The sequence below is a fragment of the Cervus canadensis genome, chromosome 21, assembly GCF_019320065.1.
Source record: "Cervus canadensis isolate Bull #8, Minnesota chromosome 21, ASM1932006v1, whole genome shotgun sequence".
Lineage (NCBI taxonomy): Eukaryota > Metazoa > Chordata > Mammalia > Artiodactyla > Cervidae > Cervus > Cervus canadensis.
The window spans coordinates 43,844,181-43,871,754 of record NC_057406.1 but is presented as its reverse complement, the minus strand read 5'-3'; the positions used below and the strand labels follow the sequence as shown (position 1 = coordinate 43,871,754).

General features: G+C 39.7%; 1 protein-coding gene and 1 pseudogene across 1 annotated transcript; one reads left to right on the top strand and one right to left on the bottom strand.

Annotated features, from left to right (window-relative positions):
* The first annotated feature begins 1,380 nt into the window (after window positions 1–1,380).
* On the top strand, window positions 1,381–2,315 carry LOC122423197 (annotated as a pseudogene).
* A 12,382-nt stretch (window positions 2,316–14,697) lies between these two features.
* LOC122423768 (olfactory receptor 9K2-like) lies at window positions 14,698–15,900 on the bottom strand. Its single transcript, XM_043441125.1, has 2 exons — window positions 14,990–15,900; window positions 14,698–14,740 (listed from the first exon to the last, which is right to left on the bottom strand). The coding sequence occupies exons 1-2, from the start codon at window positions 15,898–15,900 to the stop codon at window positions 14,698–14,700; spliced, it is 954 nt and encodes a 317-aa protein (XP_043297060.1).
* Window positions 15,901–27,574: the final 11,674 nt, after the last annotated feature.

Here is a 27,574-nt window from a genome sequence, read left to right as displayed (position 1 = left end):
CAGTCAACATTTCTGTTAACCACTATTTTTTTTAAAAGAGTAGATATTGCAACTGCTCCAAATTGATTTTAATATACTTTAATAGTTCCAACTATCTTAAAATTATGTCAGAATTAAAACCATAGCAATTCCAATTACAAAAATTATAAGAAACATTATGAGACATTTTATGTTTTTAGATCATATATAATTTTATTTATTTATTATAATTATAGATAAAATTATAAATTTCTATTCTCATAAGGTTATAAAAGATATTTCTATAGTATACAAGTTTTAAATTTACTGCTTGCCAGTTTTCTTTTACATTTTATGACTATTGAATAAAAAATCATTATGCCGATAAACCTCATGACTCTTAAACCAAAAACCAGTTAAATCTGCTTTTGTCCCAATTTCCCCACTTATAAAATTAGAATAAATATTACTTCCATTCCTTACCTCTCACTGCATTTTAATCTGAGGATGTTTTATAGTCATATAGCATAAATCTAAATAATACAAGCTTGTTTAAATACATAGTTTTTCTTTTGAAGCTATTGTTAAATTGTCCTATATGCTTATCACTCATATGCACATATTATTGTATCTCTAACTAAATTTGCCTGTTTCTGAAAAGACAGGAAAATCTCTGTCAAGATCTTAGAATTCTCCACTTGCATTCTAATTTGCAAAATCCAAAGCAAGCAAAAGAGAGAAGAAAAGTAGGAAGGAACAAAGGGAAACACGAAAGTCTGATTTCATTGTGTTTAGGAAATATCAGCAAGAATCATTCTGTTCTTAGAAAACTGTGCCCCTAAAATTGTATGTCACCATAGGGACAAAAAATGAAAGAAACAAGGATATGATATAAATGTGTGAAAGAATCATGCTGTTGTGAGGACCTGGAGTCTTCCTCCTTATGTAAGAAAGACAAATATAATATTTACATATTATTTTTCAATAATAAGATGAGATTATGAATTGAACAGATTTTATTTTAGGTAAAAAAGTGGATTATAATGTCTGTGAGGAATATCATCCATGGAAGCAACTTTCAACAGCAGTAAACTGATAATAAATCCAGGGTGGGGGAAGGCTCTTATTCCCAGATATTTTCTTAGAATCTCCACTTTACCAAAGCATACTTGGACAGCCAATCTGCACTATTTACAAATGAGCATACATGAAAAAGGCTATTCAGACAGAACTCTTCACTAGTATGACATTTTAAGAATGGCAATCTCGTTATATTCATTGGTGCTCTGTAAAATATTGGGACAACATAGTATGAAATGAATCTTTTCCATACTGGTTCCTACTTATTTTTACTATAACAAGTATTCTGATCATTCATTTTGTTCATGTAACCATCTCTTCAGTCCTAGCCATACCTCAGTTATGAAGAGTGAGTGTAATAGGAACTTCTCAGAGGTGATGGAGTTTATTTTGCTGGGATTTAGAACCCCCCAAAGCTACAGATCCTCCTGTTTCTAGGATTCCTGCTGGTCTATGTGGTCACTCTGGTGGGAAATATCAGCATGATAGTTGTCATTAAGATGGACTCCAGACTTCAAATGCCTATGTATTTCTCTCTTAGAAACTTGTCCTATTTAGATCTCTGCTACTCCACAGTCATTGCTCCCAAAACTTTAGCCAACGTCTTGTCTAGTGAACAGAAAATTTCTTACAGAGGCTGTGCAGTCCAGTTTTTCTTCTTTGCTCTGTCTGTCACCAGTGAGGGCTTTCTTCTGGCTGTCATGGCATGTGGTCGGTTCTCAGCTGTTTGCGCCCCACTCCTGTGTCCTGGGCACACGTCCCCAGAACTCTGTGTTCAGTTGGTAACCGGCTCTTATACTTGTGGCTGCATCAATGCTGCAGTCCAGACAGGTTTCACCTTCAGTTTGCGTTTCTGTGGGGAAAACAGATTGGATCACTTTTTCTGTGATGTCCCAGCCCTGATCAAGATCTCCTGTGTGGACACCTTTGTGAACGAGGTTGGTCTGTGTATTCTTTCTGCTCTCATCGTCATCACCACCACAACTGTCATTCTGGTTTCCTATGCATATATCCTGTCTTCTGTCCTAAAGATCCCTTCAACCCACGGCAGGAGTAGGACGTTCTCCACCTGTGGCTCTCATATAGCAGCAGTGAGCTTATTCTACGGGACTGTGTTCTTCATGTACGCCCAACCTGGAGCCATCTCCTCTCCAGGAGAGAACAAGCTTGTAGCTGTGTTCTACACCCTTGTAATTCCAATGTTAAATCCTCTAATATACAGTCTGAGAAACAGGGATGTGAAAGATGCTGTGAAAAGAGTATTACACAGTAAATGATTCTCTGCTCATATTTGTAATGTTATTATAATACATAATGGGCAAACCATGTTTTCTAAATGTCATCGTTATTCTTGTTTTTGCAAAATTACTATGCCAAAGATATTTGCATATATAAAAATAAATATTTTGCTGCTTTATAAAATATTTTTAATAATTTAGGTACATAGATCATTATTTTATTTGATTAGGACATATGAAAACATGTGTGTTCTCAACTTGTGATAATAATATCTGCATTTCAATATTCCCTTGATTAGGAAGTAAATATTAAGGGTTGCTTTTACTCATTAAAATAATATTATATCTGAATGAATAATATTGTATCTATGTGAATAATATTATACCATAGTTCACACATATATTTTGTTGATGTTCAGCTGCTAATCCATGTCTGACTCTCTGACTCCATGGACTGTAGCACACCATTCTCCTCTGTCCTCCACTATCTCCTGGAGCTTGCTCAAATTTATGTCCATTGAATCGGTGATGCCATCTAACCATCTCATCCTCTGTCGCCCTGTTCTTTTGCCTTCAATCTTTCCAAGCTTCAGCCTCTTTTCCAAAGTTATCTCTTCGCATCAAGTGGCCAAAGTATTGGAGCTTCAACTTCAGCATCAGTCCTTCCAACAAATATTCAGGGTTTATTTCCTTTAGGATTGACTGGTTCGATCTCCTTGCAGTCCAAGGGACTCTCAAGAGTCTTCTCCAGCACCACAATTTCAAAAGCATCAATTCTTCAGAACTCAGCCTTCTTTATGATTTAACCCTTGCTGGGGTCCAGCCTTGGCAGGATCCAGGGGATACCCTCAGGATGAATGGCATCGGCGAGAGAGAGACGTGAGACCAGCCTTGATAGGGCCAAGTCTGTGAGGGAGAGAGAGAGAACGAGGGAGAGAACGAGAGAGGGAACGAGAGAGAGAAAGAGAGAGAGAGAGAGAGAGAGAGAGAGAGTGACCAGACAGTGGGGTGCAGCAGAGTCTGGCAATGCTTTATTTTTTACCGTGGCTTTTATACCCTAAATTAGTACATTTCTAAGGGAAAGATAGTTTAATATTACATCATCTTGTTCTTCAGGAAACCAGGGTGTTTTCTGCATGCTTCTTTGTTTTTGAGGGTCTTGTACATTATCTTCTGGCCTTGGGGCCTATTGACATTTTATGACCTAGGTGAATGCAAAGCTGTTTTCCATAATCTATTCTTTAACGAACACAAAGGTCAGTCCTTTTGCAGAAGTTATCAGTTAAATTTATCTAAAAGGTTTACCACACAAAGACTCTGCAGCTCCAATGAGACAGCCCCTGTTTAGCATTCCTGGTTAAAATTAACAATTCTAAACTCTTATTTTTCTAAATCTTTAGCTATAACCACTTTTAGGATAACATTTTTGTGTTCTCCAATAGGGCTTCCTCACCCCCGAAGGGCTCTGTGCCTATTAGGGCCTTTTGTGTGATCAGGTTCTTTATGCTGTTTATGATTAAGGTGTTGTGAGCAGTCATGTGCATTAGTACGCATTTGCCAAGCAGGCTAGAATGCCAGCAAAGGGGTCTAAATTGAAACACTCCTTTCATCCTGGATAATCTTATAGGATACCACCATCCGGGGGACATATTAATTAAAGTTCTAAGTTGATTCTGTTTGGAGAGAGATGGGGGAAGACCTTCTACCCATGTCACAGAAACTAGGGAGTAGTCTAATATAGCAAGCATCAGAAAGACGGAGATCATGTTTAAGGTGAGCGCCGGGGCAGCTTTTCAAAATCCCTGAAGTCCTGATCGGCCTTGCTTGTCAGGTCTCCTCCTCAGGACCTTGTCATGGGTGGGATCTCGTGTGCCGGCTCCCGGCAAACCCTCACATTCATACATGATTACTGGAAAAACCATAGCTTTGACTATATGGACCTTTATCAGCAAAGTGATGTCTGTTTTTTAATAACCTGGCTAGGTTTGTCATAGTTTTCCTTCCAAGGAGCAAGTGTATTTTAATTTCAAGGCTGCAGTCACTGTCTGCAAAGATTTGAGACCCCAAGAAAATAAAATCTTTCACTGATTCTACCTTATCCCCTCTACTTGCCATGAAGTGATGGGACCAGAGGCCATCATCTTAGTTTTCTGAACGTTGAGTTTCAAGACAGCTTTTTCACCTTCATCAAGAGATATAATAATTATTACTTAAATCAGGAAAAAAACTTTGTTTAATTCTACAAAGCAATTAAACTGATATTTGTCTGAGCAAGATAACAGCCTCATTGACTAAGTGGCAAAATGGAATATTAATGTTTGGTTACATAGAACACTTATGATGAAAGGTCTATTCTTTTCCAAGATCCAGGTTTTATTCTAAGGTATATCATCCATAAAGTTATTGTAAAACAGAAGCCCATCATATAGTATTTGAGAAACAGTTATTTATATGGAAAATGTGTTAATAATATTTTACTACTTTTTATTTCCCCATTTTCATCTTAGTATAAAATGTTTATAATAATAAAGGCTGATACGTATTAACAGGTACTATATGTCATAATCATTTTTAATAATGATTTTCAATTGAGGAAATTGAGACTAAGCAGTTTGGTGTAGCCAACGCTCTTCACCAGTATGGCTCCAGGATTTAATTACCCCAATATATCTTCCAAAGCAGGTGGCATAGTTTAAAAATATAGTCTCACAGCCTAGAAACAATCAATTTCTGAATGGAAGTATGGATATGGAGCCAGTCTGGGACCTATAACAAATTTGACCATTCTTCTTTTATTATGTATATAAATAATATTCTGTATTTCTATTAAACACATGAATCAATTTATTTTTGGTGTAGAGCAAGATATTTTAATAAAGTTTTATTTATGGGTCTTCTCTTTTAAACTATTACATATACTTATGCACTGAAAATCAAATACTTTCTAATGCTAATTTTAATATATTAATTTAAAATATTGGTTATTATAAAATACTTCTTCAATATAAGATAGACTGAGGTCTTGACCCAATTTTTTTCTATCAACTTGCCAATATTTCTCTTAAAAAAAGGGGGGGGAAGTAAAAGTTTTTGCCATAATTTTATTTTGTTTCTTTAAATATATATGTGAATACTAAATAAGAATCTAGGAATCTAATCAAGCTAAATGATAAATGGGAGAGAACCACTTGTTTTATTTAAAATTTTATAGACTTGTTTGTCACTGTTCTGACAATTATCCATGTCAGGTCAGACCAGGTTCTTTCTTTCTTTTTTCTTTGTCTCACACATGAAAGTGAAAGTGAAAGTCGCTCAGTAGTGTCTGACTCTTTGCGACCCCATGGACTGTATAGTCCATGGAATTCTCCAGGCCAGAATACTGGAGTGGGTAGCTTTTCCCTTCTCCAGGGGATCTTCCCAACCCAGGGATCAAACCCAGGTCTCCCACATTGCAGATGGATTCTTTACCAACTGAGCCACAAGGAAGCCCACACATCGTGTTGCACATGGGTTGTACTCAATTCCATAGTAACTAGGTTTTTTTCTCTCTTCCCTAAACTAATACTAACAATTGAATTTAGGCAAAAGGGGAATTACTTCAAGAACTCATGGCTTCCCCAAATGCTTTAGTTCAATTTGACACTCAGTTCCAACCAATTAAAATAATGATGCTAATGATAATTTGGTACTGTTACTTTGGGCAAATAAGTCAGATAATTTGTGATAGGATGCAAAGTCAGGCAGGATCAAGAAATTACTGGTCTTCTGGTAAAATATTAGCCAAGAGGGCCCCAAATTATATCAAAGTTTCTAATAAATAATAATTTATTTTAGTTTGTGAGATTTTTTATTGTGATCATGTAGTACCTTGTGTGTGTGCTCTGTCATGTCTGACTCTTTGAGACTCCATGGACTGTAACCTGCCAGGCTTCTCTGTCCATGGAGTTTTCCAGGCAAGAATACTGGAGTGAGTTGCCATTTCCTACTCCAGGGGCATATTCTTGACCCAGGAGTAGAACGTGTGTCTCTTGCATCTCCTGCATTGGCAGGCAGATTCTTTACTACTGTGCCACCTGGGAAGCCCTTGATCATGTGGTACATTTTATACATATTAGATGCATTTCAAGTTCTTTGTTTTCTTCCATTGATTTGCTTGTCTCTTCATGCTAGTATCACATGCTAATTGCACAATAGGATTTAATACTTGATAGGGATACATCTTTTTCAAAAATTTCTCTGCTAATATTACTCATTATTTCAGTGAACTTCATTCTTTTGCATTAAAAATAATTCTTATTTGCATTTAGTAAATCATTGATTTGTTTACAATCCTCATTTGTAAGAATCAGATAAGAGTATTGCTTCTAGTATCAGATAGCTTAGCTGTAAGGCTACGCACCACTGAGCATAGATTTGAAAACTTTTTGAATGATTTTAAGATTGAATGAACACTATTATTTTCCCTACTTAGATGTTAAGGATTACATAAAATATTATAAATTAAGCTTTGGGCACAAGAACGTTTTTCAATTCATACTAGCTTCAACTGTTATTATTATTACCATTATCAGTATCAAAATATCTTTTCCCCTAAAAGTAGTACTTAGTTACTGTAGAGTCAATGGTATCACCCAAGAAAGGATTTGCAGAACTGATCAGTATTCTTGGAGGCTTCTGTCTCCAGAAGCAAACGCTTGACATAGCTGCGGTTTGCTGCCATCTGGTGGTTGTTAATTGTCAACTCCGAGTAAATCTAAGGCACAGATTCTGGGTACTGTGATTCAGTGGAATTTCCAGAATAACGGTTAATAAATCCAAGTATTTCTTAGTTACTTGGCTTCCACCCCCATCATATGGTCCTGAAGAGGGGAGGTTGGCTGAAAATAAATAGCAATGTGCAAAGGCCCCAACACCACCCTGTCTCCTGAGATGAAGTTCATTTTTGGCATTGTCAGTCCTATTTTTCTTACCCTCCTTGTGTTCTTTCCCTCATCAAAAGTAAGGCCTGTAAGAAATCATTCTCAGTTTCAAAAAATGGGTGAATATAAAATGAAAAATATTAACCAATTATATTATATCTGAAGTCTTGAGATATCTTTTTATGCTTTTACTGGATTTAATTTCGAATTGTTGTGAATATATTCATCATCAAGACAAAGCATCATTTGGTTTCTTCATACTAATCATGGCACAGTATAAACTCAAGCTGTCTTAATAGCATTGAAAGATGGAGAATTTTTCCTCCTTTTTGTTTTGAAGAGGAGATATTAAAACACTGAAATTGTTCCTACTTTCAAGATTTGCAAGAACTGATAGGAGTTGCCATCTGACAAAAAGTTTTTATTATGAAAAAAATTTTGACTTGTGATTTAGTCATTTTTCAGTTCAGTTCAGTTCAGTCACTCAGTCATGTCCAACTTTTTGCAACCCCATGAACTGCAGCACGCCAGGCCTCCCTGTCCATCACCAACTCCTAGAGTTTACTCAAACTCATGTCCATTGAGTTGGTGATGCCATCCAACCATCTCATCCTCTGTCGTCCCCCTCTCCTCCTGCCTTCAATCTTTCCCAGCATCAGGGTCTTTTCAAATGAGTCAACTCTTCACATGAGGTGGCCAATGTATTGGAATTTCAGCTTCAGCATCAGTTCTTCCAATGAATATTCAGGACTGGTCTCCTTTAGGATGGACTGGTTGGATCGCTTTGAAGTCCTAGGGATTCTCAAGAGTCTTCTCCAACACCTCTCGCATGAGGTGGCCAAAGTATTCGAGTTTCAGCTTCAGCATCAGTCCTTCCAATGGATATTCAGGACTGGTCTCCTTTAGGATGGACTGGTTGGATCGCTTTGCAGTCTTAGGGATTCTCAAGGGTCTTCTCCAACACCAAGGTTCAAAAGCATCAATTCTTTGGTGCTCAGCTTTCTTTATAGTCCAATCCATACACGACTACTGGAAAAATCGTAACCTCGACTAGACAGAACTTTGTGGCAAAGTAATGTCTCTGCTTTTTAATATGCAGTCTAAGGTTGGTCATTACTTTTCTTCTAATGAGCAAGTGTCTTTTAATTTCATGGCTGCAGTCACCATCTGCAGTGATTTAGTTACCAAAAGGGGTGATGATCAAAATATCTCAGCTTGTTCTGTGATTATTATATAAATTATGTATATACATATAAAGCAACTTAAAAGTTGCTGTTTTACATTGCTGGCATTCTAAATAAATTTTTACTCACCCCATGTGTTATATATTTGATATATATTTTATATACCTCAACTAATTATTGCAGTAATTGTTCATTTTACTAATTTTGTCTTTTAATCTTCATAGTAGCTTTCAAGTGGTTTAACCATTACTTTTACTATATATTTGCTTTTACCAGTGAGATTTTTACTTTCAAACATCTCCTTTACAACATAGCAGCTTTTCTTTTTGACTTAAAAGTTTCCCTTTTTTATTCTTTTTCATATCTTTTTCCATTATGGTTTTACAGGATATTGAATATAGATCCGTGTGCTCTAAAGCAAGACCTTGTTGGTTATCTATTCTATACATAATAGTTTCCATCTGCTAATCCCAAACTCCCCATCTATGCCTCCTTTCCCCTTCCTCCACTATGGCAACCAACAAGTCTGTTCTTTTATGTCTGTGATTCTATTTCTGTTACATAGATAAGTTCATTTGTGTCATATTTTAGATTCCACACATAAGTGATATCATATGGCATTTGTCTTTCTCTTTCTGAAACTTACTTTGTTTAGTATGATAATCTCTAGGTCCAATGCCATGTTGCTGCAAATGGCATTATTTCAATTTTTATGCTCCATAATATTCCATTGTATATATCTTTATCCATTCATCTGTTGATGTTCATTTAGGTTGTTTCCATGTCTTGCTATTGTAAATAGTGCTGCTATGACATAGGAGTGCATGTATCTTTTTGAATAAGAGATTTATGTGTCTATTATGCTCAGGAGTGGAATTGCTGGATTATATGGTTGCTCTGGTTTTAGTTTTTTGAGTAATCTCCATACGGTTTTCCACAGAGATGTACAAATTTATATTTCCAACAAAAGTGTAGGATGGTTCTCTTTTCTCTACACCTTTTCCAGCATTTATTTGTACACTTCTTAATGATGGTCATTCTGACTGCTATGAAGTGGCCCCTCATTGCAGTTTTGATTTGCATTTCTCTAACAATTAGCAGTGATGAACATCTTTTCATGTGCCTATTGGCCATCTGTGTCTTCTTTGGAGAAATTTCTGTTTAAGCCTTCAGCACATTCTTTTGAGTTGTTTTTGTTGTTATTGTTACTAAGTTGTATGAGCTGTTTGTATATTTTAGAAATTAAGCTCAAAGAGTCACTTTAACACTTCTTATAGGTCCAGTTTAGTGGTGATGAATCCCTTTAACTTCTGCTGGTCTGGAAAACTCTTAATTTCTCCTTCGATTCTGAAGGATAATCTTTCCAGGTTAGAATATTCTTGTTTGCATTTTTTTTTCTTTTAGCACTATGAATGTATCATGCCACTCCCCTCTGTTCTGCAAAGTTTCTGCTGAAAAAAGTCAATTGATAATCTCATGGGTACCCCTGTATGTATAAAGTTGCTTTTTCTTGCTCCTTTTAAGATTCTCTCTTTGTGGACTTCCCTGGTGGCCCAGCAGTCGAGAATCTGCCTTGCAGTGCAGGGGATGTGGGCTCAACATCTGGTCTGGGAACTAAGCTCCCACGTGCCACAGGCCAACTAAGCCCGGAGGCTGCAACTAGTGAGTCTGCTCTCTCTGAAGACTGAGCCCCAGAACTAGAGAGCCCCTGCGCCAAGCAAGGAAGATCCTACATGCCACAGCAAATGAATAAACTTTTTTTAAAAAATGAAGATTCTTTATCTTTAGTTTTTGACATTTAAACTATAATGTGTTTGGTGTGGTTCTCTTTTCATTTAACTAACTTGCAACTCAGTGCTTCCTGCACCTGGATGTGTGTTTCCTTCTTCAGATTATGCACATTTCCAGCCATTACTGCTTCATTTAGTTTTATTCCTCTTTCTCTCATTCTTTTCCTTCTGGAAACATGTGTTTTACTCTGCTTGATGTTCTTACATGTTCTTCACTTTTTAATATACGCTTTTTATGAATTTTGTTTGTTTTTTGCTGCTCCTTTGGATGATATTTTTCTGCCCTTGCGTTCCAGGTGATGAGATAAAATTTATATTTGGAGGCAGGACAAGAAAAAATAGACACAAAATTCTCCCTGTGTGTCTATTTGGCCTCCTCCCTCCCTCACTAATATGCAGTGTGCTTCTGCAATACACATTAACCTATAGACTGTAGCCCACCAGGCTCCTCTGTCCATTGGATTCTTCAGGCAAGAATACTAGAGAGGCTTGCCATGCTCTCCTCCAGGAAATCTTCCTGACCTAAGGATTGAACCCATGTCTCTTATGTCTCCTGCACTGGCAGGCAGGTTCTTTACCACTAGTTCCACATGGGAAGCCCCTACACATTAACCAGAGGTCCTCAAAGATGGGAATGCCTGCTTGCCCAGAGAGATCATCTTCCTTTCTTCTGATGCTAGCATTGTAACTGCCTCTCAGATTATAAACCTCAAATAAAATTCTCTTTTTTCTTCTAATTTGATTATTAATTGAAGTTTCATCCACAGGTCACTGATCCAATCTTCTGCACTTCTAGTGTGCCGCTGAATCTTTTTAGTGTGTTTTTCAGCTAAGGTATAGTAAGTTGCCTACATACTAATGAAACTCTTCCTAGAGTGCATTAGTAAGTTCAGTTTGTTTGTAAGTCCAACAAAGTTAGCCTAGGTACTCAACTATCACAGTCAGTTCCATAGTACTCTACTCTAATAGGTTTATGATACTTTTCAACAAATAACATATAAAAAATACATTAAAAAATAAAGAAAACATTTAAAATCTTATAGGACAGTATCTTAAAAGTATGAAAAGCACAGTAGTATAGAGCAACAGCTGGCCTACAGGGGCTGGGACTGATTGAACAGGCAAGAAGATGCTGCTTGAGGAGCAGGTTTCTGGGTAAGGTCAGTAGCCTATGGTCTTCTGAGTATTGCACGTCTGTCTTTGGGGAGAGTGGAGCAGCAGTAATACTCCTGGCCTGGCGTGCTAAGGGTAGAGTGTTTACCCTATGAATGAGAGCTGGGTAGAGCTCATCAGACGTATCAGCAACTCTAGCCTTGAATAGAGCTTCTTCAGCGTGGAGCTGGAGGGGATAAGTAATGGTTGCAGCAACTACAATCAAGGGGACACGGTAGCCTTTGACTGGGATCCAGGGGCAGAGGCATCTCTGTGTCCCTGCCTGCACTTGCCTGACTGCACTTTCACCTCTGCTGGGATGAGACAGGGCAGGGAGGGAGTGGGTCCTGGCTCAAATGTCATCGATTTTCTCTTCCGGAGACTTAGTAGATTTTGTTGGGTAATATTTTTTTGTTTCTTCTTTCTTCATTTCCAGATGTTTCCTTGGTTGTCTTTTCAAAAGTCAAACATGTATTTATTATAAGATCTAAGCATCTCAATCCTCAACATTTACCAAAGATAAAGGAAAACAATCTAGGCAAATACATATGAACACATACCAGCTTTATTCACAGTATCTAAAAACTGCGCACATATCAACTGCTCATTTAAGAGTTCATAAACAAAATTTGCACATTGGAAAATGGAATACTACTAAGCAATACAAAGAATGAGTTACTTATATATGACAAAATGAACACCTCTCAAAATAATTTTACTCAGTGAAAGAAGCCTGAGAGAAAAGGCCCATACTGTATGATTCCATCATACATCGTTCAGATCATTGGTTATCTGCAGATGGGTTTAGAGGGAAGCATGGACTGAAAGGAGGCATAATCAAACTTTTGGAAATGAAGGTAGTGTTCAGTATCTTAATGTGGTGGTGTTTTTATTGATGCTAAAACTCACAGAATGGTGCACTTTGAATGTTTATTTCACACCAATTATTCCTCAATAAAGCGTTTGGAACAAAAAATGAGTAGATCTTCTTTAGATTCAAAGATTTCCATTTTAGAACAAAGACTCAGAAATATTTTTTTTTGAATGAAGGTTTCATTTTCACCTGAAAAATAGAAAGCACAGGAAATGGAAAATTTACTCTTTACTTACTTATAATATGATATGTGTTTATTATTTGAATAATAAATAACACTTATTATTAACTGGTTTATTTAGATATTTCTTATATAAAATCTGAATATTAAAAGTAGGGTAAAACTTTTAAACATAATTATTGTTAGTGTAGTAGCATCTGGTGAGGATTCAATACCATGAACACTATCATTTAAATAAAGAAAATCTTACTAGTTGTGACACTATAATCAGCTATAATTATAAATGCAATATCAAAAGATGAGTAAAGAAGTAATAAAGTTTTAGAAGAGTGTGCTCTTTAAGAAGTTACTTAAGCATATTTTACTGAAGTACAGACTCTTTGGGCATAAAGTACAGAATCTTTCATGCAACACTGAGTCCTAAATGGAACAAGCCTTCAATGAAAGAGGCTCTTAATTCTTTTTAATTCCAGTTCACCTAAATCCCAGGCACAGGGTCTTTGCCCAATGGACAAAGGTCTGTCTAGTCAAGGCTATGGTTTTTCCAGTAGTCATGTATGGATGTGAGAGTTGGACTATAAAGAAAGCTGAGCGCCGAAGAATTGATACTTTTGAACTGTGGGGTTGGAGAAGACTCTTGAGAGTCCCTTGGACTGCAAGGAGATCCAACCAGTCCATCCTAAAGGAAATAAGTCCTGGGTGTTCACTGGAAGAACTGATGCTGAAGCTGAAACTTCAATACTTTGGTCACCTCATGTGAAGAGTTGACTCACTGGAAAAGACCCTGATGCTGGGACGGATTGGGGGCAGGAGGAGAAGGGGACGACAGAGGATGAGATGGCTGGATGGCATCACCAACTAGATGGACATGAGTTTGAGTAAACTCCAGGAGTTAGTGATGGACAGGGAGGCCTGGTGTGCCGTGATTCATGGGGTTGCAGAGTCAGACATGACTGAGCGACTGAACTGACCTGAATCTTTTATTAAACTGAGAAACAAGAGTTACTGCAAAGTCAATACAGTTGAATATGGAGCACATAGGTAAAACCAGGATTTGAATGCTCAGTCTGACCTGATTTTATTTTCTTAATGATTAACAATATTACCCCTATTTCCTCTTCATATTATGAGGTAGCATTTCCCCAATGAAAGATGCTCAAACATTAGAAGTCACTATTCACTTCTACCCAGTTCTCATTTTACCAACCATCAATTAATATTCAGCTCAGTTCTTCATGGCCTTAAAGATATTCCCCCTCTTCACTGTCTCCTAGAAGACTGCCATTGTTCTAGCCACCAAAACCTCTTTCTTGGACAATCACACACTTTCATCGATTAGCTTCTTCTATGAATATTTATAGAAGTTACCAGTGTGATTTTTTATAAAATGCCAATTTGAAAATTATATACCCTTTTAAAAATATCCCCAGTGCTTCCCCGCTCCCTATAGAATAAAGGCCAACTTCTTTGTTTTATGTGTGCACACTTTCCATGAATTTCCTCTTAAGTCTTACCTCTCACTCCCTCTCTTGCACATTAACAATCAGGTGTCAAACTTTAGGGAGCTTAATATAGTTATTTAATTTCCTTTGCACAAAATCTTCTGTGCTTCATCTTGCTCACATCCGCTTATGTTTCAATATGTACTTTTGAAGTTTTCCCTGATTATTTAGGTCACTCATCTATAAAAGATGCTCTTTTGATATTTTCTGCATATTCCTTTATTCACTGGGTTGACCATATGACATGTTAGCTCTCTATTCAGCTATTTCCCCCTCAGTTTGTGAGCTCAAGTACAGAAATTATTTACACCTAAGAATTTTTTAGGGTGAACAGTACATCAAAATTCAGTAAATGTTAATTTGATGAATGAATAGTAAGGCATATCTAACAAAATATAAATTATTTTTATTCTTGCTTATTTTTTATTACAGTGTTCTTTTGAAAAGGGAGAATATTCAAAAGTAATTTATCAGTCTAGCAGATCTTCAGATGAGGGGGAGAAATAATAATGATTCAAGTCAGAGAAACCATGAAATAAATGTGTCACTCACATAGCCTCTGAACAATTAATTTACATACAAGTCAGACTCTGTGCACTTCAGAGCATCTGATTCTCTCACTAAACATTCATGAAGATTTCTCCAGTAAATCTCATATTTTGTTCTCTCTTGCTTATTACATCAGATCAATCTTATTACATCAGATTACCTCTATCAGTTGCATACATATCCAAATAACACATGTTACTGACTCAAGATTAACAATACATGTAAAAGAAGCAATCTCAGAGAGACAAGCAAATTTGGAATATATTTTCCCTAAAATAAAATTACATGGTAATAATTATTTTTACCCAAAATTAAGATGAAGTACAGAGGAAGTCTTTTCATACACTCCAAAATCAACAGCCAGACAAAATATATTCCAAATGTACTCTTTGGTTTTAAGTACATGGTATTCAAATAAACTAACTCTCTAAGAGTAAATATTTCTAAGATCAATGGGTGCATTTTTTGAGTTAGTGCTTCCCCAAGTTGTTATAAAGCCTGCGTCTTTCAGGTATATTACTGTTAAACAGAAATAAATAAAAATATATTTTCCCTCAGGATCCTCCTCAGAGCGTCTTTGACATCTTTGTTTCTCAGACAGTAAATCAGAGGATTCAACATGGGGGTGAGTAGGGTGTAACACAAGGAGGCCACTTTACTCAGCTCAGGAAATCTGTCAGGAGTGAGATACATAAAAGAGCCAGCACCATAGAGTACACTCACGACTCCCAGGTGGGAGCTGCAAGTGGAGAAGGCTTTCTGACGTCCCTCGGTGGAGGGTATCTTTAGAACTGTGGACACAATGTACAAATAAGAAACAATAATAACTATGATGGTAGGGAAGATAATGATGCCAGATAAACAGAAAGAAACCAGTTTATGGATGAAGATGTCAGAGCAAGACAGTCTTTGAAGTGGACGGTCATCACAGTAAAAATGGTCAATGGCCCGAGAAGCACAAAAGGATAAAGTAAATGTCATGCTGGTCTCAATAACTGAGCTGATACAGCCACAAAAATAGGAACCAGCCACCAACTGAACACAGAGACGTGTTGACATCTGGACAGTGTAGAGGAGAGGATTGCAGATGGCAATGAAGCGGTCATACGCCATGACTGCCAGGAGAAACCCCTCAGTCACAATGAAGAGGGCAAAGAGAAAGAGCTGGGCCACACAGCCTGCAAAGGAGATGGACTTGCTCTCAGACCAGAAGTTGATCATAGCCTTGGGTGCAATGACAGAAGAATAGAAGAGATCGACGAAGGACAGGTTGCCTAGGAAGAAATACATTGGTGTGTTCAGCCGAGGATCAGTCATAATAATGACCATCATGCCAATATTTCCTAGGAGGATCATGGCATAGACAAGCAAAAATATCAGGAAGAGGAGAATGTGGAGCTCTGGGAGGACCCTGAAGCCTACAAGAATGAAGTCGGTCACTTCTGAGTGGTTGGTTGTTCCCATGTCACCCATGGCAGAAACCTGCTGAGAGGCACAAGGCAAAATAAATGAAACTGTGGCTTTGATTCTAGTGCTATCAATACTGTCTTAAATGTAGATATATATGATTAACAACTTAATGAGATATTGCATACAAAACAATCTTATTGTCAAGAAGATGCAAGATTAGGGATTAGATGTCATTAGACTTCTGAAACTGTTAGTCTATTAAGCAGTAAAGGAAGTCCTTTGGTTCTTTTGTTTAAATCATATTTTTTCAGGTAAGTAAATAAGAAAGTAGCATATTTTCCTGTGTAATTTTACTCACATTCTGAGTTTTTATTTTTAATATGTTTATAGTTAAAATTTATGCTTATCTAAAACAGGAGTATTACATAGCAATCTAAATTAGGAATATTATACATTATCTAAAACAGGATTGGCACATATAATATCAATGATAGTGTTTGTAGCCATTATGATAGTACAATCCTTGTTTTAATCACAATACAATGGTAATAACAGTAATAAATATATTGAAAATATTTTAACCTTATTACATCTCAATTTATTTATTTCTGCTATAACTGTATCCATCTTTGAAAACATAATAGAAATAGATAAGTTATTGATATGTTAAATTAACAGCAAAAATTGCTAAGACTAGATATAACAAAATTCCCTAAAGCTATTCCAAATATATGTTCGTTTCCTCAGATCGAAGCCATTCCCCCAAATACATGCATTTATATTCCTCATTATAATATTTCATTTCTATAATAGTTAATTTCTAAAATGTCATAATCATTTAGCCCTCTTTTTGAAGCAGAGAGAAACTGATGAACATTCCAGTCCTTACAGTGCAACGAACGCCCTTCTACCTAGCCTTTCTACCAAGGCTGCATCAATTCAAGGGATCTCACCCTTTAGTCAGGGGAAGTAAACCTAAGGAAAAACACATAGGGAGTTCCTCTCCTTAATTCTAGTATGCTCTGTACCTCCTACAATAAGAATAATGGGGTACGCTTGCATATTTAAGCAACCCTGTGTCGTTCAGGGTTCATGATCGTGAGCTGGAGTAATCAGCAATGGTGTTTATGATGGCCTTAGTTATTTTTAAGCCTGTGAAACCTTCTTCAGGATATTTCAGCCTTGAGGTTTTGCTCATCCCCTGTGATGGATTCCACTGGGAGAGGAGTAATAGCAAAGTCAATTATGGAGACGTAAGTGCAGGCTCCAGGGCTGTCTTCTGAGAACATCAACAAAGAAAAACTTTCTGGTCATTGTCACAGCAGCCAAGTCAATATGCAGAAGGAAACAGATTGAAAAGTCTGTACTCTACGAAAAATGTTTTAGATAAATAAATATTTAAATTATGTAATAAATTACATGAGCTATGATTGTAAAGAGCAAAAATTCACTCCAAATTTTGGTCTTCCTATATTCTCTGATGTAGATATACTTCATGGTACACAAACTCCATCTGAATCACAAACTCAAAGTAAAATAAGGCTTTGCTAATTTTATAATTTTGTATATTTAAGTACTAGTTAAAAATATCATGGAATAAATGATAGTATTCAATAAAATTATTTTTAAAATCTCTAGTAAAAACATTTATAAGAGATCAGGGCTAATATTTAAAAATTCCTTAATAGCTACTCTGTGACTGAAAGACTATATTAAAACCAGAGACATTATATTCTATTTAACAAGCCTAATACAAGGATGCCATTTTTCCTAAATATTTCCATAAGTTATTGCAATCTCTATTTTGGACATAATTGATTTTTAATGTTGTGCTAGTTTCTGCTATACAACAAAGTGAATCAATTATATGTCCCCTCCCTCTTGTATCATTAAGAGTTTGGTCAGTATAGAAAAAGAAAGAAGTTTAGGAATTTTAAACAGGAAAATGTTAATAATTAAGGTGAATGAGGCCTATGAAATTTGGAAAGGCAGAATGAACTTCTAGCTGAAACTCTTGCAATGACTCTTAGAAAAACATAGAATTAATTCACAAAGTGAGGCTACCATTGTAGGTATGGTTTAAGAACAATATTGTTGACTGTGATCCAAGGATCATATACACAGCAGCAAAAATATGTCAGTACGTTCTTATCCATCAAAATAGCTTCCCTAGGAAGTTAGAGGTTCAACAAGGCTTCAGAGAAAAGCCTTCATGTTTCCATAACTTCCTAACCAGTAGAAAAAGTCAAAATGAATGGAACATTGACCCAAAACACACTGTGTCTTCCCAAACCCCAAGTCTGTATGGATCTATTACAATTGGTTCTAAAGTTCTGTGTCAAGAACCTTAATAGCAGGAGACATTTTAACTTTTTAACATCTCCAACTAGAAAGAACTTGGAGAGGAGCTTTGGGATCTAATCCATAAAGTATAACAAAATTCACTATACTTTTTCTTATTTCCTAAACTTCCCACAATATCATTAGCAATAACAACATGTTACTGTTTATAAATATCTAAGAAAAACTTACTGGAAATAACAATAAATGGGATGAATTCTCAATAAATTCAAAGACTGAAATCATTCAGTGTATGTTCTTTGATCCTGGTCAACTTAATATAGAAATGAATAACAAATAGACAAATAGAAAGTGTGGATGTTCGAAAGAAACACTGCCTAAAAGACCGTGGGTAAAAAAGAAATCAAACTATCTTTTTATCTAGTTTGAACTAAGTTGTAATAAATTATTATATACCTAAATTTCTGGGGTGCAGAAAAAGAAGTATTATACTTAGTGGGATATATAAAACCCAGAAGTAACTACTATAAATGAGTAAGAAAGGAACATAAATGTATTATCCATCTTAACTATGTGAAGGAGAAAACAGTCGGTGCAAAAAAAGTACAATAAAATAAAACAACATAAATAATAAAGGCCAAAATTAGTTAAATAGAAATATATACTATAGGATATTTATAAGGCTTAACACTGAGTTTTTGAAGGATTAGTAAGATACATAAAACCCTAGCCAGCTTAACAAATACAGCAACACTGAATCACAAGTGTCAGGAATGAAAAGGAGATAGCACTACAAATCCTTCTAATACTAAGATGGACATAGCAAATACTATTTTTTAACATCAGAAATGATAATTTTTAAAATAAAAGTATTTTGAATATAACAAAGTGGTATATATGAATTTTAACATATCTACTAATCTGCAGATATAAACTACTGTATATAAAATAAATAAACAACAGGGTCCTATTGTAACACACAGGGAATCATATTCAATCTGGGGGAGTGGAAGGGGAGTAATTGTTGAAAATACTTTTGTTTGAAAATCAGTTCAAAGTGATGCACCTGACTTTCTGGTGTTTGGGGTTTGCCTGCCCCTGTCTGCCCCCTGGACTAGAGCGAAGAGCATCCGAGTCCAGACTAGTCAGCCCAACCCAGATATCTGTCAAATGAAACAGCCAGGGGAAAGGCCCATTTGCAGCCAGGCCCAGTCCCTGTGAGAGACTGCCTGGAATACCGAGGGGCAACCTGCCAGGATAGCCACTTAGGGTCTTTAAGGCACCTCAAGGAAGGACTACAGGGTCATTATTCCCTATCCCAGGGGCAGGTGCAGCCAGACACTGGCTTGGTTGGAAAATGAAGCAAGCTGTCTGTCTAAACAGCAAACCAAGTTTCAAAGAGAATAGTGATGTCCATTTGGCAAACCCCCATGGGTCCCTATCTTTTTTCCTGAGGAGCCTGGTAAGGACTATGAATGACTAAGATACTGACAACTGTTGAGGCTGACTGTGTACAGATCCTGACCTCCCCTGATCCTGCGGGGATAAAGGGGACACTGTAGGTGTTGCCCTACTTTACAGAAGAAGAACAGAGAGAGGCTTAGGGAAGTGAAGTAAATTGCCCAAGAGGAGAGAAAGAGTGGAAATCTGAACACAAGACAGCCTGACCTTTCTGGGTAGTGCGATTATCAATCATCTGCTCAGTGGTCACAGATAAGGAAGTGACACTTTCAGGGTGGGAGAAGGGCAAACCTGGGTCAGGAATCAAGAATAGGGAGTCACCTAGTGTCTGCTGATTAATATTATTGGCCAAAAGGACAACAAGTCAGAAAAGGAAGCCCATCCATAGCCTGAGCTGTAGAGAATCCCTGGGAGACCCAGCCAGGCAGTTGGAACTAAGACATTTCAATCTCAATTTTTTCTCCCAGGAGATGCTCAGAACCTCTCTGAGCCTGCAGATGTTTGGCTGTAAAATGGAAATACTATTGCTTTCCAGAGCTTTTGTGAGGATGAGCTAACAGCAAGCACATATGGCACAAGCCTGGTATTTGACTCCACCTTTGCCAGCACCCAGATCGAGGCTTGTGAGCTTTCTCACCTCCAGCTTGCTTTCCACTCACCTTAAAACTACAAGTCCAAGTACAGAAAAGTGGTCCCTAAGAGGAGGGCCCTTCCTTGTTTTCAGGCCTCCTACTCGCAGTCATTGGGAGAACGTCTCAAGGCCACACAGAACTTTCAGACAGAACTCAACAGCAGCAGTCCCACCTGTAGCTGAAACTTGTGATCATCGTGCTGACTCTTTATTTCGTCTCAACCCAAAGCTCTGCCACCACGACATCTGTGGCAGTCCTGCTCTGACTGTGCATGGGACTTGGATACTGAAGGAAACCCAACAGCTCCATTCTACTCATTGTCCAGTGAGGTGGGAAACCTTAGGTGAAGCCCAGTCCTCAATTCCTACACCATGCACTGCGACAGCAAAACCCTGAGCCAGACAGGGTCTGCGTCTCCTTGTCCAAAACATGACAGAACTTCTCTGCAAATATGCTCTCACGCTCCAGCACTTCACTGCCCTGCAGAGAATCACGTCCTAAATCACCGGTCACCTGTCAATGAAGCTAAAAGCCAGAAACATTTCCTTTTCCAGCCACAGTACTGCAGTGATCCCCGGTATCATACTGTGCTTGGGGAAACTGAGGCCCAGGAATCTGACCCTCCCAAGGACCCCCAACCAGTGAGTTCACTGAAGCTGGGACTGCGACTTCTCACTCCTAGACTGCCCAGCCCTGATGCATCAAAAAACTTCACTTTGAGCAACTCCCTCTGGCCTGAAGGAGCCAGCAGTGGGATGAAGGGTGTACACAGAGTTATAAAGAGAAACCCAAATTGTAGCCTTAGATTGCTAATCAGTAATAAAATATCCCTCTAACCCTAGTCCTTCCATGAACTGACAGACTGAGAAGGTAAAGCAAAAACTGTGCTGGGCTAGCACCCGACCTTCTCGGGGCTAGTATCCCGGTCCGCTACACAAGGCACCTGCAGAGACCACTTGGCCATCCAACCCGAGAGAGAGGGTCCAGTTCCCATCCCATCACTCAGGGGAACAACAGTCATTGAAGGCCTAGATACATTTTCTCTGAACTAGGAAAGGCTTCAAACAGAACCAGAAAGGGTTGTTTAATCTCTGCTGCTGCTGCTAAATCGCGTCAGTCGCGTCCGACTCTGTGCGACCCCATAGATGGCAGCCCACCAGGCTCTCCCGTCCCTGGGATTCTCCAGGCAAGAACACTGGAGTGGGTTGCCATTTCCTTCCCCAATGCATGAAAGTGAAAAGTGAAAGTGAAGTCACTCAGCCGTGTCCGACTCTTCACCACCCCATGGACCACAGCCTACCAGGCTCCTCCCTCCATCCATGGGATTTTCCAGGCAAGAGTACTGGAGTGGGTTGCCATTGCCTTCTCCGGGTTAATCTCTACCTTCAGGCAAATAGCTGAGGCAGCAGTAACTGCCACCAGGAGGAGGAGCTAAGCCCCCAAAACTATGGAAGGACAGGGAAGCAGGAGAGGGGCGAGGTGGCCAGGAGGAGCACTGACCCAGAGGGCTGGGGAATGGGGCCCCTCTGATCTGCCCAACAGTCACTGGGGGGATGGGAGAAGGCCCAGCTTTCCTGAGGCTTAGAAGTCCTCCCACCCCCACCTTGGCAGCCGGCAACCATGGGGCTTCTGGCAAAGTGAAAGTGTCAGTCACTCGCTTTCCAGTGTGCGAGTCTGTGCGACCCCATGGACTAGCCCACCAGGCTCCTCTGTCCATGGGATTCTCCAAGCAAGAATACTGGAGTGGGTTGCCATTTCCTCCTCCAAGGTATCTTCCTGACCCAGGGATCAAACCCAGGTCTCTTGCATTGCTCGTAGATTCTTTACCTTCTGAGCCATGTGACCAACAGTCTACAAATCCTTTCAGACACTTTTATCCACCTTAAATCCAGGTGTAGGAATCATTGTCTCCATTCTACAGATAAGGAAACTCAGGCACGCGGAGACCAAAAGCCAGAACCCATTCCAAGCACATATTCCTCTGCCAAGTCTTAGAGCCTCGGTTGAGAAAGGTCCCTGGACCCTGAGAAGGGCAGGACTAAAGGCCGACCAGGAAGGCTCTTGGCCCTGGTCCTCTGGCCCAGCTTCTTGGGCCCCTTCCCGGCAGGCAGGCAGCACCGAGAAGCCCCGGTGGGATTCATACACACATGGACGCTGCTCAGGTTTGGGGCAGCAGGTCGCAACAAAAAAGACAGGAAATTCCACATTTGCGCAAATGGAATGGCCTTGCATTTTTTTCCCCCCATGAAAAGCTGCCGGCTCCCAGACAAGGGTTTCCAGGCTGGGATGTGGCGCCTCCAGCCAGCCCTAGAGTTCCAGCCTCTTGTACTCAACTACCGGCTCCACTGCGAATTCCACGCCTCCATCACTTAGCCAGAAAATCACCACTCAAAGCCCCACTTCAGATGGACTTGGGATCTTCCGGTCCGGAGCCGGAGGAGGGGTCTGGAGTGGGGGCCACCCGTGGACCCGCGCTGCCCGGCCGGTGCCGTCCTTACCGCGCGGGCCATCGGGCACGCTTCAGCGGTGAGATGGCTCCAGCGGGTCGTCCAGGGACGTGTGCGGGGTGACGGCCTTGTCTTCCGGGGGCCTCGTGCGGCCTGAGGGGGCAGCAGCAGGGCCTCCGCCGCTGCGGCGCTCGACCGGCTGCCTTAGCCCACGCCGCCCGCCAACCGCCCGCAAGCCGACCCGGCAGCCCTTCGATCCGTGGCAGCCGGGGCCGCCGCCCGCGTCCCCGCTCCTCCTGGTCCGGCAGCAGCAGCAGGGCTCCATGAGCTCCAGGTTCCCGCCCAGCAGGGCCTCCCGGCGCGCCTCGAGTTCCCGCAGCTTCAGAGGCTCGCGGGGCCACCTCGTGCCGCAGGCGCAGGCAACGTGGCGCCCACAACGCCGCCACAGACGCGCTGCCCTCCTTGTGCCGGTCGGCGGCGTCCAGGAAGCCGCAGAGCCCGCGCAGCTGCAGCTGGCCGTCCTGCAGCCGCAGGTTCGCGTCCTGGAGGCCGAGATACTCGGCGGGAGCTGCCACAGCCGTCGGGTCACGTTGGGCATCAGCATCAGGCCGCGGTGCTCCCTCCAGCAGGAGGCCCGCCTTCTGGGCCTCCGAGCGCTGCATCACTGCGCCCGCCTGCTCCTCCGTCCAGGCAGCGTCGGAGGAGCTGAGCCAGGGGCCGGATCCCGAACCTTGCTGGTTTTCCGAAGGTCTGCTGAGGAATTACTTCCCTCATTTTCAGTTTTTTGCTTTATGATGCAATACACTGGTCAGAGAGACATTTAGGTCCCTTGCAGAGGGAATGACTGCTACTCTGATTTTTCTCCCCAGGAAAGAGTTTCTCTCAGGACCCTTCGCCGCTATGTTTGTTGGTTTAATCAATTAAAAAGTACAGAGAACTAAAGAGAGAGAAGCTGCATCCCTGCCCCCCTAATACTTGTTCGTCTTAGCAAGCTTAAATCATGATCTAAACAGTGAGGAAATGGGATCTATGTTGCAGAATTACCTCCTGTTAAACAAATATTTGTTTCTTTTCATACTGTTGATTATTCATGAATTGTTTGATTTCATAGTTGGTAAAGTTTTCATTCCAATCCCAAAGAATGCTCATACTACCGCACAATTGCACTCATCTCACGTGCTAGTAGAGTAATGCTCAAAATTCTCCAAGCCAGGCTTCAGCAATATGTGAACCACGAACTTCCAGATGTTCAAGCTGGTTTTAGAAAAGGCAGAGGAACAAGAGGTTAAATTGCCAACATCCGCTGGATCATCAAAAAAGCAAGAGAGTTCCAGGAAAACATCTATTTCTGCTTTATTGACTATGCCAAAGCCTTTGACTGTGTGGATCACAATAAACTGTGGAGAATTCTGAAAGAGATGGGAATACCGGACCACCTGCCCCACATCTTGAGAAACCTGTATGCAGGTCAGGAAGCAACAGTTAGAAGTGGACATGGAACAACAGACTGGTTCCAAATAGGAAAAGGAGTACGTCAAGGCTGTATATTGTCACCCTGCTTATTTAACTTATTTGCAGAGTACATCATGAGAAACTCTGGGCTGGAAAAAAGCTAGAATCAAGATTGCTGGGAGAAATATCAATAACCTCAGATATGCAGATGACACCACCCTTATGGCAGAAAGTGAAGAAGAACTACAGAGCCTCTTGATGAAAGTGAAAGAGGAGAGTGAAAAATTTGGCTTAAAGCTCAACATTCAGGAAACTAAGATCATGGCATCTGACCCATCACTTCATGAGAAATAGATGGGGAAACAGTGGAAGCAGTGTCAGACTTTATTTTTTTTGGGCTCCAAAATCACTGCAGATGGTGATTGCAGTCATAAAATTAAAAGAAGCTTACTCCTTGGAAGGAAAGTTATGACCAACCTAGATAGCATATTAAAAAGCAGAGACATTACTTTGCCAATAAAGGTCTGTCTCGTCAAGGCTATGGTTTTTCCAGTGGTCATGTATGGATGTGAGAGTTGGACTATAAAGAAAGCTGAGCGCTGAAAAATTGATGCTTTTGAACTGTGGTGTTGAAGAAGACTCTTGAGGGTCCCTTGGACTGCAAGGAGATCCAACCAGTCCATCCTAAAGAAGATCAGTCCTGCGTGTTCATTGGAAGGACTGATGCTGAAGCTGAAACTTCAATACTTTGGCCACCGGATGGGAAGAGTTGACTGACTGGAAAAGACCCTGATGCTGGGAAGGATTGGGGGCAGGAGGAAAAGGGGACGACAGAGGATGAGATGGCTGGATGGCATCACCGACTTGATGGACATGTGTTTGAGTAAACTCCGGGAGTTGGTGATGGACAGGGAGGCCTGGTATGCTGCAATTCATGGGGTCGCAAGGAGTCGGATACGACTGAGTGACTGAACTGAACTGAAAGCGTTTACGCTATTCCAAGGAATATGTAAGGAATCGTATCCATTCATGAGACTGTCTCATGTTTGTTTATTCTCTGAAATAAGCATTTGCTTTTTCTGTTTTCTTTTAGATGCTTTTAGTTACATTTATGTCTTTTAAAGAACATGTCTCTGTTGAAACCAGAAATGTGTTTATGTAACAAATGAAGTGGCTTCGAGTTGGGTTTCTGGAGAACTGTCACTTTAACTTTGTGCTACTGTGTTACGGTGGTTTTTCATGGTGCTTGATGAGTTATTCTCTGCTAGTGCACTTGAAGTAATGAACATCTTTCTTCCTTAGGTAGAGCTGCCTTTTTTTTTGGCAACCTGATTATGATGATTCAACAGGTCAATAATTAGAGGTCTTCCTCTTGTTGTGTTCGGTAGATGGTCCTATAGCACCAGTCTTCCGTTTCTCTTACCTGGGCTGCCTCTGGTTATATGATAGGATTGGCACTTGCCGCTTTCCACCACTTCTGCCCTCATTGTTACCACGTGTGCCCCTGGGGTCCGTAGTGCCTTGCCACTGATGCTGGTGTTGCCGCTGCTGCGGTGGATGTCGCCACCCGGGGCTCTGGTGTGGCTGTCCCCTCGGCTACCTCTGTGGTCTCCTGGGATGGCAGCTCCACCACCCCAGGGAGAGGACAGAAGTGTCGGGGGAGCTATGGTCACAGGTTCCTCAGCGACGTCTGGAGTTGTTGAATTCACAGGAGCTGCTGTGGGGGGGCAAGGGGCCAGAGTCACGGATGCCTCTGTGGCTAAAGAAATGGGGTCGCAGCTCTGCCGCTGCCTGTTTTCTTGTGGCTGTGGTTGGCTCTTGCATCCTGGAGGCCTGAGTCCTGTGTGCCACCTTTCCTGGGCTCTCTGGGACTGCAAGCCTAGCTGGGGGGCACCCACCCTGCTTAGCCCTGGCTCTGCCTCCTTTGTTTCCAGTCCACCCATCTTTAGATGTGCCGATGTGTGGAATTCTCTGCTGTGTCCTGGTGTGTTGGACAGAGGCACATTTGTTGAATTATGAATGTTTTCGAATCCACCTGCAATGCGGGAGACCTGGGTTCAGTCCTTGGGTTGGGAAGATCCGCTGGAGAAGAGAAAGGCTACCCACTCCAGTATTTGGGCCTGGAGAAGTCCATGTACTTTATAGTCCATGGGGTAGCAAAGAGTTGGATACGACTGAGTGGCTTTAACTTTCACTTCACTTTAGTGATTGTAGATTGAAGGAGAGAGACAAAGAGAATGTCTATCAATGTATGACAAAACCCACTGAAAAAAAAAATAAAGGAAAAGAAAAAAATTAAAAAAATAAAAACAGTGGAAAAAAAGAGAGAGAATGTCTACATCACTGTGATGAGCTATGTGTTTATTTAAAATTTTTATCTGGTGTGTCTTATAAAAACTTTGATTTTAAACTTTTTACTATAGCATTTTATAGTTGTGACTTTGAAAAATTTAAACTTCTCCTCCCACTCCACATATACAGTAGACACCATATTTTGAAATAAGGGAGATTATCTCATTTACATTAATTGTAAAGATCTGTTATTGTTCTTTACTTCTGCTATTTAAATGTCTTTGTTCTGTGTTCCTTTTTCTTTTTTTTTTTGGTATTTTGCTATTAAATAAATAATTACCAATTCACTTCGAGAAATATAACCTTAAATTGCTTGTATCATTTGTGTCTACATATAGGAATTTATTCTCTTTATATTTGTTTACCCTCTCTCATTTAAAATCAATTTTTTAAATATTTAATCTATATATTATACATTTAGAACTACAGAAGACTGCACTGTAATTTTTCTTCAACTACCAAACATAATTTAGAAAACTCAAACTTATTGTATTTACCTACATTGTGGCATATCATCCCCAATATATATTATACTTTGAATTTCAGTTTTTATATGAAATTTCTTATAGCTATGATTTTTTATAAATCAAGTTCTCTTTCCATTATCACAAATGTAATTCTCTTAAATGAAGGTAGTATATTTCACTCACATTCATATAAACAAATCTATTTGCTTCACTTCACTCTAGTCTTCACTTTTGCTTCACCTCACTTTACTCACTAAAGTCATTTTTTGTATTTTCTATGTATGCTCCATTTTTTTCTGTTGTTTTAGAGGAAAATAATACTTCTGCTATTTCCATCTTTCAGAAGTATAAGCCTATGTTGCATCGTTTGTGTCTGTAATTAGCAAGTGTATCAATTTTCCCCTTTCAATCTTTAAGATTCAACAAATTATTCAAATTCATCTTTTACTTTTAGAGATAGTATTGTTCTCTGAGCCTTGTTAGATTATACATATCTGTCAGTTATTCTTATATATAAACAAATGATATGAAATGTAATGGAATTTTTCCAGAAAATATTTTTGTATCACTTAACAGATAAGAAATAGATAGAAGTCATTATAACTTTATAGATATTTAAATTATA